Raw genomic sequence first — 12,649 nt, forward strand, 5'->3', positions numbered from 1 at the left:
TGTCTGAGTCCTTTAGGTGCCTTTTACTGAGCAGTGGCTTCCGTCTGGCCACTCTACCATAAGGGTCTGATTGGTGGAGTGCTACAGAGATGGTTGTCCTTCTGGAAGGTTCTCCCATCTCCACAGAGGAACTCTGTAGCTTTGTCAGAGTGACTATCATGTTCTTGGTCACCTCCCTGACCAAGGCCCTTCTCCCCTGAATGCTCAGTTTGGCCGGGCGGCCAGCTGTAGGAAAAGTCTTGGTGGTTACAAACTTCTTCCATTTAAGAATGATGGAGGCCACTGTGTTCTTGGGGACCTTCAATGCTGCAGGCAGTTTTTGGTACCCTTACCCAGATCTGTGCCTCGACACAATCCTGTCTCGGAGCTCTACGGACATTTCCTTCGACCTCGTGGCTTGGTTTTTGCTCTGACATGCACTGTCAACTGTGGGACCTTAGGTGTGTGCCTTTCCAAATCATATCCAATCAATTGAATTTACCACATGTGGACTCCAATCATGTAGAAACATCTCAAGGATGATCAATGAAAACAGGATGCACCTGAGCTCAATTTCGAGTCTCATAGCAAAGGGTCTGAATACTTATGTAAATAAGGTATTTCTGTTTTTTTCCGTTTTAAATTGCAAAAATGTCTGAAAACCTGTTTTTGCTTTGTCAATATGGGATATTGTGTGTAGATTGATGAGGAAGATGTTGTATGTAATCCATTTTAGAGTAAGGCTGTAATGTAAAAAAAATTAAATGTGTAAAAAGTCAAGGGGTCTGAATACTTTCCAAATGCACTAAAGCAGTCTATAAGGTACATCTTATTACAGTTTAGGCCTACCTTGTTATTTTCTTCCATCTGGCAATATCATTTCAATGGATTAAATCTATTTAGTTTGTTTTGTTGCTTGTATTTGTATTAATTGTTTGAAAATACAAGTATTATCTACTTTCTGAAGGACAGCCAAGCTGATAGGCAACATAGAACCTACAGACAATTATGACATCATTGGAACACATGCACGTGTCACAAACACCTTTAGCCCAAAGAAAGCAGTGTAGCAGTGCTGCCCAAGCTGGGGTCCATACACTTTTATTAGGCTTTTATTCAGATTCACAAACAATGCTCTACTTGAAGTCAATGAGTAAACATGTAGCAACATGGCTGAGCTTTAACGTGTAAGTAGTAGTTGACACTAACCATATGTATAATCCTAAAATGCTTGCCCCAAATACACGTCTAGAACCCAGGTATGTCTCATGCTATCTATAGTATCTTTAATTAAGGTACATTTTATAACAGTTTAGGCCTACCTTATTATTTTCTTGGGCAAAATCATTTTAAGGGCAAATACACACACATGTGTTGTAGGCCAATGAAATCCATAGTTTTAATCACAGTTTATAGTAAGGAAGGGGAATTCTGTAACACTTCATGACATTACAAAGGTATGACAGCTATGGAGAATCATTTTCAAAACAATGTCCAAAACTCCAAAACAGGAAATCATTGGATGTGATTCATTCAATTCTATGCAATTTCATCTCTGAGGACTGACATGGTAGCAACCATTACATAACCCTGAACTCAATAACCCCACCCCAGTTTCAGAAGAGATATCAAACCATATCTTTTCATTCTGTATTACATACACCCAGGCTGTGCCTGGACAGTGATGGATGGCTATATGGAGCATCCTTGTCCATCCTGTTCAGTGTGTTTAGTACTCTCACCACAGCGAGGAAGCAGAGTACCAGTTGTGGTAGGTGCAGGCAGAGCATAGTAGTTAAAGGCAGTGTCCAATGTATAAGAGGTAGCCTATCCATCCCCATATCAACACCTGTAGCATCTCATGACACACTCTCACACTCCCCCATTTACCACAACTTCCAAACTAACTGGACCTAAAACAATGTGTAACTTCGTGGCCATTCCAAGTCAGGATCACACCTAATACCAAATAGCTAAAGAGGATAAACCACAAATAAATTAATGTTTTGTAGGGGGGATTAATGAGTTGACGATTATGTGGTGGTTGTTTCACTGTCGATGATGAAATTGAATTAAATCAAAACAGTCAGACCCAATGATTTACTGTTCATAAGGACAGAGTGCCACTAGTAATATTGAACATTAAGTCGAAATGTAGCTAGGGGAGTTCAAGATCCAAGATCACATTTTCTTTCTATGGATTAGCCCTTCTGTCAAGTGTCGGCTGTCCAGTAAAAAGCTCAAACTTCTATTAAGATTATCAGTCTGATTCTGTGATCAATGTGAATCTGTGAACAGTCTTGTGAATTTCTACTAGAATCCCCATTAGCTAACGCTATAACGTTAGCTAATCTTCCTGTGGTCCAACACCAATTGATAAGACATTACAAACAATTACAAATTAAGACTTTACAAACATTTAACAAGTAGACAATACAGACAATTAAAATAACTGACAGGAAACATATTTAACATTCAGTTTATGCTTTGCAGGTGATGCAATAGCTGTAAGCTATAGAGCTCATGGCCAAGGTGAGTTAAGCAGCTAGAGTGGTTTCCTGTATGCCCATGCTGCACATAGCCTAACCCAATGCACTACTTAGCCTAGTAAACAAGCCTAAACATCCGCGGTAAGTTGCCACTATTCACCGTTACAGGGGTCAGAGATCACAGCCAGAAGCCTACCACTACCAACGGGCTACAGCTGTTCAGTATTGTTGTCTAATTTATGGACATCGTCTATGTGCCATTTTTTTTTTAATCAAGTAGGCCCAACACAGCTTCAGAAGATGTAGGTAGGCCTATGGCTACTACATTTGACCAATATGCATGTACCCATTTTTCAGTTAGCATGGTCATGTTTTCTTTCACGTGAGAAATATTAACCAAAGCATAATTTTCCCTTGCTTATCTCCTTCAAAATACTACAAGCTGCAGAGCTATATAAATAATGACTGTATTGGCAAGATTCCATACCTTATTATTGACTTCAATTGGAGGTGCAATTCACTCCTTTTGACCAGTAGGTGTGGTCCTCATTTCCAGATCAAATGCGCAACAGTTCTACAAACACATATTTAACTGTCTGTTTTCATTACATCATCAACTAACTTTGTTACATCACAAAGCCAGCTGGCTAAATCTGGCACATTTACAGAAATACAGTGTATTGTCCCTGTCAAATACATTTGATAAAAAAATAAATGTCCAAAACAAACAGTGGTGGAAAAAGTATTCAATTAGTCAGTTGCCAACAGTATGACTCAAGTAAATGTGAAAGTAAATGTGAAAGCCCAGTAAAATACTACTTGAGAAGTCTGAGAATATTTGGTTTGAAATATACTTAAGTATCAAAAGTAAAAAATAATTAAAAATTAAGCAAAGCAGACAACACACTTGTATTGTTTAAAAAATTTAAGAATAGCCAGGGGCACACTCCAACACTTAGACATAATTTATAAACTAAGCATTTGTGTTTATTGAGTCTGCCAGATCAGAGGCAGGGGATGGCCAGGGATGTTCTCTTGATAAGTGTGTGAATTGGACCATTTTCCTGTCATACAAAGCATTCAAAATGTACTTTTGGGTATCAGGGAAAGTGGATGGAGTCAAAAGTACATTGTCCTTTATGAATGTACTGAAGTTGTCAAAAATATAAATAGTTAAAGTACAGATACCCCAAAAACGATTAAAATAATTTTTACTTAAGTACTTTGCACCACTGAAAACAAACATTTTCTAATGTCTCTTTATCACTGGCTTGCAATTGACTGTGAAAACTGCGCTGTTCTGTAAAGGGAGTAGTTGTACGAGATCTTCAGTTTCTTGGCAATTTCTCGCATGGAATAGCCATCATTTCTCAGAACAAGAATAGACTGACGAGTTTCAGAAGAAAGTACTTTGTTTCTGGCCATTTTGAGCCTGTAATCGAACCCACAAATGCTGATACTCCAGATACTCAACTAGTCTAAAGAAGGCCAGTTTTATTGCTTCTTTAATCAGGACAACAGTTTTCAGTTGTGCTAACATAATTGCAAAAGTGTTTTCTAATGATCAATTAGCCTTTTAAAATGATAAACTTGAATTAGCTAACACAACGTGCCATTGGAACACAGGAGTGATGGTTGCTGATAATGGGCCTCTGTATTCCATAACAAATCTACCGTTTCCAGCTACAAATATCATTTACAACATTAACAATGTCTACACTGTATTTCTGATCAATTTTATGTTATTTTAAAGGACAAAAAAATTTGCTTTTCTTTCAAAAACAAGGACATTTGTAAGTGACCCCAAACTTTTGAACGGTAGTGTATGTGTGTATATATTATACACACCCATCCCACAGGAGGTTGGTGGCACCTTAATTGGGGAGGACAGGCTCATGGTAATGGCTGGCGCATAATTAGAGGAATAGTATCCAATACATCAAACACATGGTTTCCATGTGTTTGATGCCATTCCATGTACTCTGTTCCAGCCATTATTATGAGCCGTCCTCCCCTCAGCAGCCTCCACTGATATATACTTCTACTGTATTGCAATGCTTCTGGTCACTTGCACACTATGATTTGACTACTTGCTTTGGGATTTGTGTGTTGGCCTGTTTTGAAATAGTTTGATAATAATATGATATTACTTTGACCTAATGCACTTCATCAATGATGGTGGTTGTATTGTTTGGGATTTGTACTGATAAGTATCATGTTGTCTTACTCTAGGGAACTTTTCAGCAAATGTGGATATCGAAACAGGAGTACGAGGAGGGCGGGAATGTCACGTTCTGACCTTAGTTCCTTTGTTATGTCTTTATTTTAGTTTGGTCAGGGCGTGAGTTGGGGTGGGCATTCTATGTTGTTTTTTCTATGTTTTGTTCTATTGTTTATTTTTATGTGTTTGGCCTAGTATGGTTCTCAATCAGAGGCAGGTGTCAGTCGTTGTCTCTGATTGGGAGCCATATTTAGGTAGCCTGTTTTTCATTGTGTTTTGTGGGTGATTATATTTTCTGTTCTGTGTTTTTGTTTCACCGTACAGGATTGTTCGTTTGTTGTTTTCTTGTTTTTGTTCAGTGTTCATTATTTCGTATTAAAACAATATGGACACTTACCACTCTGCGCATTGATCCCCCTCTTCTTCCAACCACGACAAGCGTTACAGGGAAGCAGTGCGTCGACAGGAAGTGCCCTTGATCGACCAGCAACAGCATCTGCTGCCTCCAGAACTCACAATAACATGTCTAGTTGAACCTTTTACTGTGAGCTCAGGAACATCCAAGGACGGTAGTTGTTTCTGTTGATTTAAAAAAAAAAAAATGATAATCGAATCTGCCTTGCTCATTTTTTGTAGAAAACATGAACTATAACAAACAGTGTCACATATTCCATTGCTATGAAAAGGGCGAAAGGCTGAGTTCCTTTTGACTCCATCTTCAGTATGTCATTTTCAGTTTGTTTATGGACCTTATATTTTGATCTCAAACTTCTTGACAGGTAAGAAACACTTGGTTAGTGTATGTGCCTTAACCAATGGGTTGTCAGGTGAACGTTGAAGATGCTTCTTGGAGGTGATCTAATGATGTCATTGAATCACTGTCATTGAGTTGTTCACTGGACAAGACAATTATTCACTGAAAATGAAATCTGTATTTAATTTCACTTTTGTTGATATTTGATTGCACATAACCAGTCTTTTGAAAATAAAAAGCATTTTTTGTTAAGTGATGTTGAATTGTTTTATGACACTTGCAACTGTTTTGACGCTTGCAAACATTCATTTTTCAGCAGAACAGATGCATCATTTTACAAACTGCTTAAATAATTTCACAGGTTGTGGTAAGTCTGCACACAGTCCCCAAGTAATCATATTTTATTTTATTTGTCACATGCGCCGAATACAACAGGTGTAGACCTTACTCTGAAATGCTTACTTATAAGCCCTTAACCTCTTAAATGTAAACTCCCCATATTTGTGGACCCTATTAGATATTTTTTAAATTCAATTTAGTCTGGTATGAGAATCGTATTCCCTATCTGCAAAAGCAGACCCCCAGGTAAGCATAGTTAAACATTCTCAGAACCTTTAACTTCTTATGGCTGCAGGGGAAGTATTGAGTAGCTTGGATGAAAGGTGCCCAAAGTAAACGGCCTGCTCCTCAGTCCCAGTTACTAATATATGCATAGTATTATTAGTATTGGATAGAAAACACTCTGAAGTTTCTAAAACTGTTTGAATTATGTCTGTGAGTAGAACAGAACTCATATGGCAGGCAAAAACCTGAGAAAAAATCCAAACAGGAAGTGGAAATTCTGAGGCTGGTCGAGTTTCAACCAAGATCCCATTGAAATCACAGCGAGATATGAATGAGTATTCACTTCCTACGGCTTCCACTAGATGTCAACAGTCTGTAGAACTTTGTCTGATGACTCTACCGTGAAGGGGGGCCGAAGGAGACAGGAATGAGTCACCACTGCCATGAGGTGAACATTCTTTGACCACGCGCGCTCACATGAGAGGCAGCTCCGTTCCATCGCTCATCTGAAGTCAATGTAATTCTCCGGTTGGAACGTTATTCAAGATCTATTCCAACAACATTCTAAAGATTGATTCAATACATCGTTTGACATGTTTCTACTGACTGTTACGGAACTTTTGGACATTTCGTCACGTTTTAGTGAACGCGCTTTGTGACTTTGGAATTGTTTACCAAACGCGCTAACCAAAGTAGCTAATTGGACATAAATAACGGACATTATCGAACAAATCAAGCATTTATTGTGGACCTGGGATTCCTGGGAGTGCATTCTGATGAAGATCATCAAAGGTAAGGGAATATTTATCATGTAATTTCTGGTTTCTGTTGACTCCAACATGGCGGCTAATTTGACTATTGTTCTGAGCTCCGTCTCAGATTATTGCATGGTTTGCTTTTTCAGTAAAGTTTTTTTGAAATCTGACACAGCGGTTGCATTAAGGAGAGGTATATCTATAATTCCATGTGTATAACTTGTATTATCATCTACATTTATGATGAGTATTTATGTTGAAACGATGTGGCTATGCAGTATCACTGGATGTTTTTGGAACTAGTGAATGTAACGCGCCAATGTAAACTCAGATTTTTTTATATAAATATGAACTTTATCAAACAAAACATACATGTATTGTGTAACATGAAGTCCTATGAGTGTCATCTGATGAAGATCATCAAAGGTTAGTGATTAATTGTATCTCTATTTGTGCTTTTTGTGACTGCTATCTTTCGCTGGAAAAATGGCTGTGCCTGTTGTGGTTTGGTGTGACCTAACATAATCGTTTGTAGTGCTTTCGCTGAAAAGCATATTTGAAATCGGACACTTTGGTGGGATTAACAACAAGATTACCTTTAAAATGGTATAAGACACATGTATGTCTGAGGAATTTTAATTATGAGATTTTTGTTGTTTTGAATTTGGCGCCCTGCACTTTCACTGGCTCTTGTCATATCATCCCGTTACCGGGATTGCAGCCATAAGAAGTTTTTAACCCCCCAGGGAAGCATAGTAAAACATTCTCAGAACCTTTAAACCCCCAGGGAAGCATAGTAAAACATTCTCAGAACCTTTAAACCCCCAGGGAAGCATAGTAAAACATTCTCAGAACCTTTAACCCCCAGGGAAGCATAGTAAAACATTCTCAGAACCTTTAAACCCCCAGGGAAGCATATTAAAACATTCTCAGAACCTTTAAACCCCCAGATAAGCATAGTTAAACATTCTCAGAACCTTTAACCCCCCAGGGAAGCATAGTAAAACATTCTCAGAACCTTTAAACCCCCAGGGAAGCATAGTAAAACATTCTCAGAACCTTTAAACCCCCATGGAAGCATAGTTAAACATTCTCAGAACCTTTAACCCCCCAGGGAAGCATAGTAGAACATTCTCAGAACCTTTAAACCCCCAGGGAAGCATAGTAAAACATTCTCAGAACCTTTAAACCCCCAGGGAAGCATAGTTAAACATTCTCAGAACCTTTAACCCCCAGGGAAGCATAGTAAAACATTCTCAGAACCTTTAAACCCCCAGGGAAGCATAGTAAAACATTCTCAGAACCTTTAAACCCCCAGGGAAGCATAGTTAAACATTCTCAGAACCTTTAACCCCCCAGGGAAGCATAGTAAAACATTCTCAGATGCTTTAAACCCCCCAGGGAAGCATAGTTAAACATTCTCAGTGTAACGACTCTCCTCTTCGTCTGATGATGAGGAATAGGATTCATCGGACCAACACGCAGCGTAGTAAGTGCTCATAGTAAATTTAATTAAGTAAACTGAACACTGAATGACAAAAAAACAACAAAGAGAGTGAACGACACGAAACAGTCGTTCGTAAGGTGAAAAAACACAAAACAGGAAACAACTACCCACAAACACAGGTCGGAACAGGCTACCTAAGTATGGTTCTCAATCAGAGACAACGGTTGACAGCTGCCTCTGATTGGGAATCCTACCAGGCCAAACACATAGAAAAGGACAACATAGAACAAACATAGAATGCCCACCCAACTCACGCCCTGACCAAACCAAAATAGAGACATAAAAAGGATCTCTAAGGTCAAGGCCTGACACTCAGAACCTTTAAACCCCCAGGGAAGCACAGTAAAACATTCTCAGAACCTCGCTGCAATCTAAAAAATGAAGGTTCCCAGAACAGGAGAAATGTATACTTCTTGTTCTCAGAACCTTTAAATAAGGTTGAGTTTTACCGGTCAGGAAACGTATGGCTTTGTTCCCAGAACCTATGGGGAAACCAAAAACGTACGTTCCCACAACTTCCAAGGAAACGAATGTGCTAGCTGGGTCAGGACTATCAGTTGAAATAGAAACCTAATAGCATAAGGAAACAAATGTGCTAGCTGGGTCAGGACTATCAGTTGAAATAGAAACCTAACAGCATAAGGAAACAAATGTGATAGCTGGGCCAGGACTATCAGTTGAAATAGAAACCTAACAGCATAAGGAAACAAATGTGATAGCTGGGCCAGGACTATCAGTTGAAATAGAAACCTAACAGCATAAGGAAACAAATGTGATAGCTGGGCCAGGACTATCAGTTGAAATAGAAACCTAACAGCATAAGGAAACAAATGTGATAGCTGGGCCAGGACTATCAGTTGAAATAGAAACCTAACAGCATAAGGAAACAAATGTGATAGCTGGGCCAGGACTATCAGTTGAAATAGAAACCTAACAGCATAAGGAAACAAATGTGATAGCTGGGCCAGGACTATCAGTTGAAATAGAAACCTAACAGCACACTTAAGTTTCACTTTCCCCATAACATTCCTGTTGAAGGCAACAGTTTTAAGAAAGCTATTTGCATAACTGCCCTGTCATTCTTAGCTACAGTATAAGTGGGTGTGAAGAAGAAGGATAACAACAACAAGTCAAAGTGTTTGGCTTTGAGAGCAATGACTAACCGAGAATGGATTAGGATTTTTCAGTCAAAGGTCAATAATCTGAAGAGGAATAAGGGAGACCGCTGGCGTATCGAGTTTGATGAATCCATTAAGGCAGACAGTGTGCAATCAGGCTGGCATCAGTACATCAGTGGGGCATTTGGAAGGTAGGAGTCCTTTGATATTGTTGCACTGTGTGTGTTACCTGTTAGGTGCTAACATAGACAACCAAAAACAGGTAATTGTGTGTATCTGATAAATCAAATACATTAGACTGATAGTTGACATTGAAGTTTTAATTTAAAGGGTAAATGCTGTAAAATGTTTTAAACTATAGTAGATAGATATATTTAAACTGTATGCTGAACAAAAATACAAAAGCAACATGCAACAATTTCAACGATTTTTACAGAGTTACAGTTCATACAATGTAATCAGTCAATTGAAATAAATGTATTCAGCCCTAATCTATGGATTTCACATGACTGGGCAGGGGTGCAGCCCAAGTGGGTGGGCCTATGCCCTCCCAGGCCCACCCATGGCTGCACCCCAGCCCAGTCATGTGAAATCCATAGATTAGGGCTGATTAGTCAATCAGAATGAGTTTTTCCCCATATTTTTGTTCAGTATATTTCTCTAGCTTTCATGTAGCCCTCTCAAAAAGTATGTTTGAATGCAATTCTTTGTAATTCAACACCAGATAAAGACTGTGCCTGGTGTTGAATTACAAAGAATACTTGCGTAAAGTACAACAGAAGTTGATTACAACACAACAGCACCGTAGTGGATTTCAACAACTGCTCTGTTAAAAACTGCTTGTGTCTGAAACCCACTTTCCCTTTTTTCTCCAACTTCCACATGAAGGTTCACGTGCTCCAAGTGTAACAGGAGTTGGTCCTCTGGCCGGGTGAATGTGGTGTTTCACATGCATCTATCGTCAGGGCAGGGAATGGTGAAAGTGCGACGCTTGCGTCAGGAATGCAGGCAATGTGACGGCGCTCTTATGGAGGAGGTCAGTTTCGATGAGGAGAAACTCGAAGTCCTACTGGAGAAACTGATGGAGAAGATTCGTATCAAGTGCTACCGCGAGAACCTGGGCAAGAGAAACAGATCTCATTTCGATGACGAAGACGATGAAGGTCCCCCCCATGAGAGTGCCCATTGTGAAGCCTGCAGTATGGGCCTTTGCACAAAGCGTTTCAAAGCCCGGTAGAATATGGTAGAATTAGACTGGTATACGCCCTAATACGCTTTTGATAATATTTCTCTTTGTTTACTTGTCTATATCTAGTGGTCATTGGGTACACCCTAATGTCTGATTGCTAAAGCTATTTGTTGATTAAATAAATGCAATGAGACACTGGTGGAACTGGTGGAAGATAGGTGTGGCTGCACAGGGAAGATAGGTGTGGCTGCACAGGGAAGATATGTGTGGCTGCACAGGGAAGATAGGTGTGGCTGCACAGGGAAGATAGGTGTGGCTGCACAGGGAAGATAGGTGTGGCTGCACAGAGAAGGTTCCTCTACTATGTGAGGTTAGAGAGGTAGAGAAGGTTCCTCTACTATGTGAGGTTAGAGAGGTAGAGAAGGTTCCTCTACTATGTGAGGTTAGAGCGGTAGAGAAGGTTCCTCTACTATGTGAGGTTAGAGAGGTAGAGAAGGTTCCTCTACTATGTGAGGTTAGAGAGGTAGAGAAGGTTCCTCTACTATGTGAGGTTAGAGAGGTAGAGAAGGTTCCTCTACTATGTGAGGTTAGAGAGGTAGAGAAGGTTCCTCTACTATGTGAGGTTAGAGAGGTAGAGAAGGTTCCTCTACTATGTGAGGTTAGAGAGGTAGAGAAGGTTCCTCTACTATGTGAGGTTAGAGCGGTAGAGAAGGTTCCTCTACTATGTGAGGTTAGAGAGGTAGAGAAGGTTCCTCTACTATGTGAGGTTAGAGCGGTAGAGAAGGTTCCTCTACTATGTGAGGTTAGAAAGGTAGAGAAGGTTCCTCTACTATGTGAGGTTAGAGAGGTAGAGAAGGTTCCTCTACTATGTGAGGTTAGAGAGGTAGAGAAGGTTCCTCTACTATGTGAGGTTAGAGAGGTAGAGAAGGTTCCTCTACTATGTGAGGTTAGAGAGGTAGAGAAGGTTCCTCTACTATGTGAGGTTAGAGCGGTAGAGAAGGTTCCTCTACTTGTGATTCCTTTGAAGAGGAAATGGATTGCCTGTATTTTGCAGCTGTTCCAGTGTGTGTACAAACAAAGCTTTATTACTGTCATTTAATTATTCTGCTGGTACACCAACAATACTGTTGGGTCTGTGTATTTCCTGTCTTACTCCACAGTGTGTCTATTTGTAATTGTTATGCAATCTAATGAAGGCAAAAACAAGTTTTATTGCGCAAGACATTTGTTGTTGATGGGGTGTGATATTAGGCGTGAACTACTATAAGAATAATGTTCTCTCAATGTGCAAGACACAGCATGTCACTCTTTTGTATTCTTACATGGATGTATATTACCCATAACCACAATAAACACACCACATATCCTCTTCCTCTTTCATGATGATGACATGACCTTTACGGTAACAGTGACAGGCCTGCACTGGCCACAACACCCCCCTTTGTAAAAGACAGTGCAAATAAAACACAATACAAATAAAATGGCTTTATGAACTCATTGGCATTTCTTCCAAATCATTGTGTGAATCGAATGTATTATTGGCAGCGTGATGATAAAGTTAAAAAGGTTTAACTGTATTTTAGTCCAGTTTCCTCCATACAGGTTTAGCCACTCCTAACGAGAAGTATTTGAATGTTCATCTTAATAACACGATGCTGATGTTTACAGAGACATTAGTATTTGATTGCAAACATGTACAGTTGAAGTCGGAAGTTTACATACACCTTAGCCAAATACATTTAACTCAGTTTTTCACAATTCCTGACATTTAATCCTAGTAAAAATTCTCTGTCTTAGGTCAGTTAGGATCACCACTTTATGTTAAGAATATGAAATGTCAGAATAATAGTAGAGAGAATGATTTATTTCAGCTTTTATTTCCTTCATCACATTCCCAGTGGGTCAGAAGTGTACATACACTCAATTAGTATTTGGAAGTATTGCCTTTAAATTGTTTAACTTGGGTCAAACGTTTCTGGTAGCCTTCAACAAGCTTCCCACAATAAGTTGGTTGAATTTAATTAATTATTATTGGAATGTTCATCTTAACACAATGCTGATGTTTACAGACAC

The 12,649-nt window shown here is 39.4% G+C and overlaps 1 protein-coding gene across 1 annotated transcript; it reads left to right on the plus strand.

The window, feature by feature from the left end:
• The first annotated feature begins 9,307 nt into the window (after window positions 1-9,307).
• LOC120053613 (receptor-transporting protein 2-like) lies at window positions 9,308-12,073 on the plus strand. Its single transcript, XM_039000754.1, has 2 exons — window positions 9,308-9,578; window positions 10,276-12,073. Exons 1-2 carry the CDS (start codon window positions 9,424-9,426, stop codon window positions 10,622-10,624), a joined length of 504 nt encoding a protein of 167 aa, XP_038856682.1. The 5' UTR covers window positions 9,308-9,423; the 3' UTR covers window positions 10,625-12,073.
• The last annotated feature ends 576 nt before the right edge of the window (window positions 12,074-12,649 follow it).

The sequence above is a fragment of the Salvelinus namaycush genome, chromosome 9 (genome assembly GCF_016432855.1).
Source record: "Salvelinus namaycush isolate Seneca chromosome 9, SaNama_1.0, whole genome shotgun sequence".
NCBI classification, from domain to species: Eukaryota; Metazoa; Chordata; class Actinopteri; order Salmoniformes; family Salmonidae; genus Salvelinus; species Salvelinus namaycush.

Coding starts and splice junctions, on each gene's coding strand:
- LOC120053613 (XM_039000754.1), top strand. CDS start 9,424: ATGACTAACCGAGAATGGATTAGGATTTTTCAGTCAAAGGTCAATAAT. Junction 9,579..10,275: donor ATCAGTGGGGCATTTGGAAG/GTAGGAGTCCTT, acceptor TTCCACATGAAG/GTTCACGTGCTCCAAGTGTA.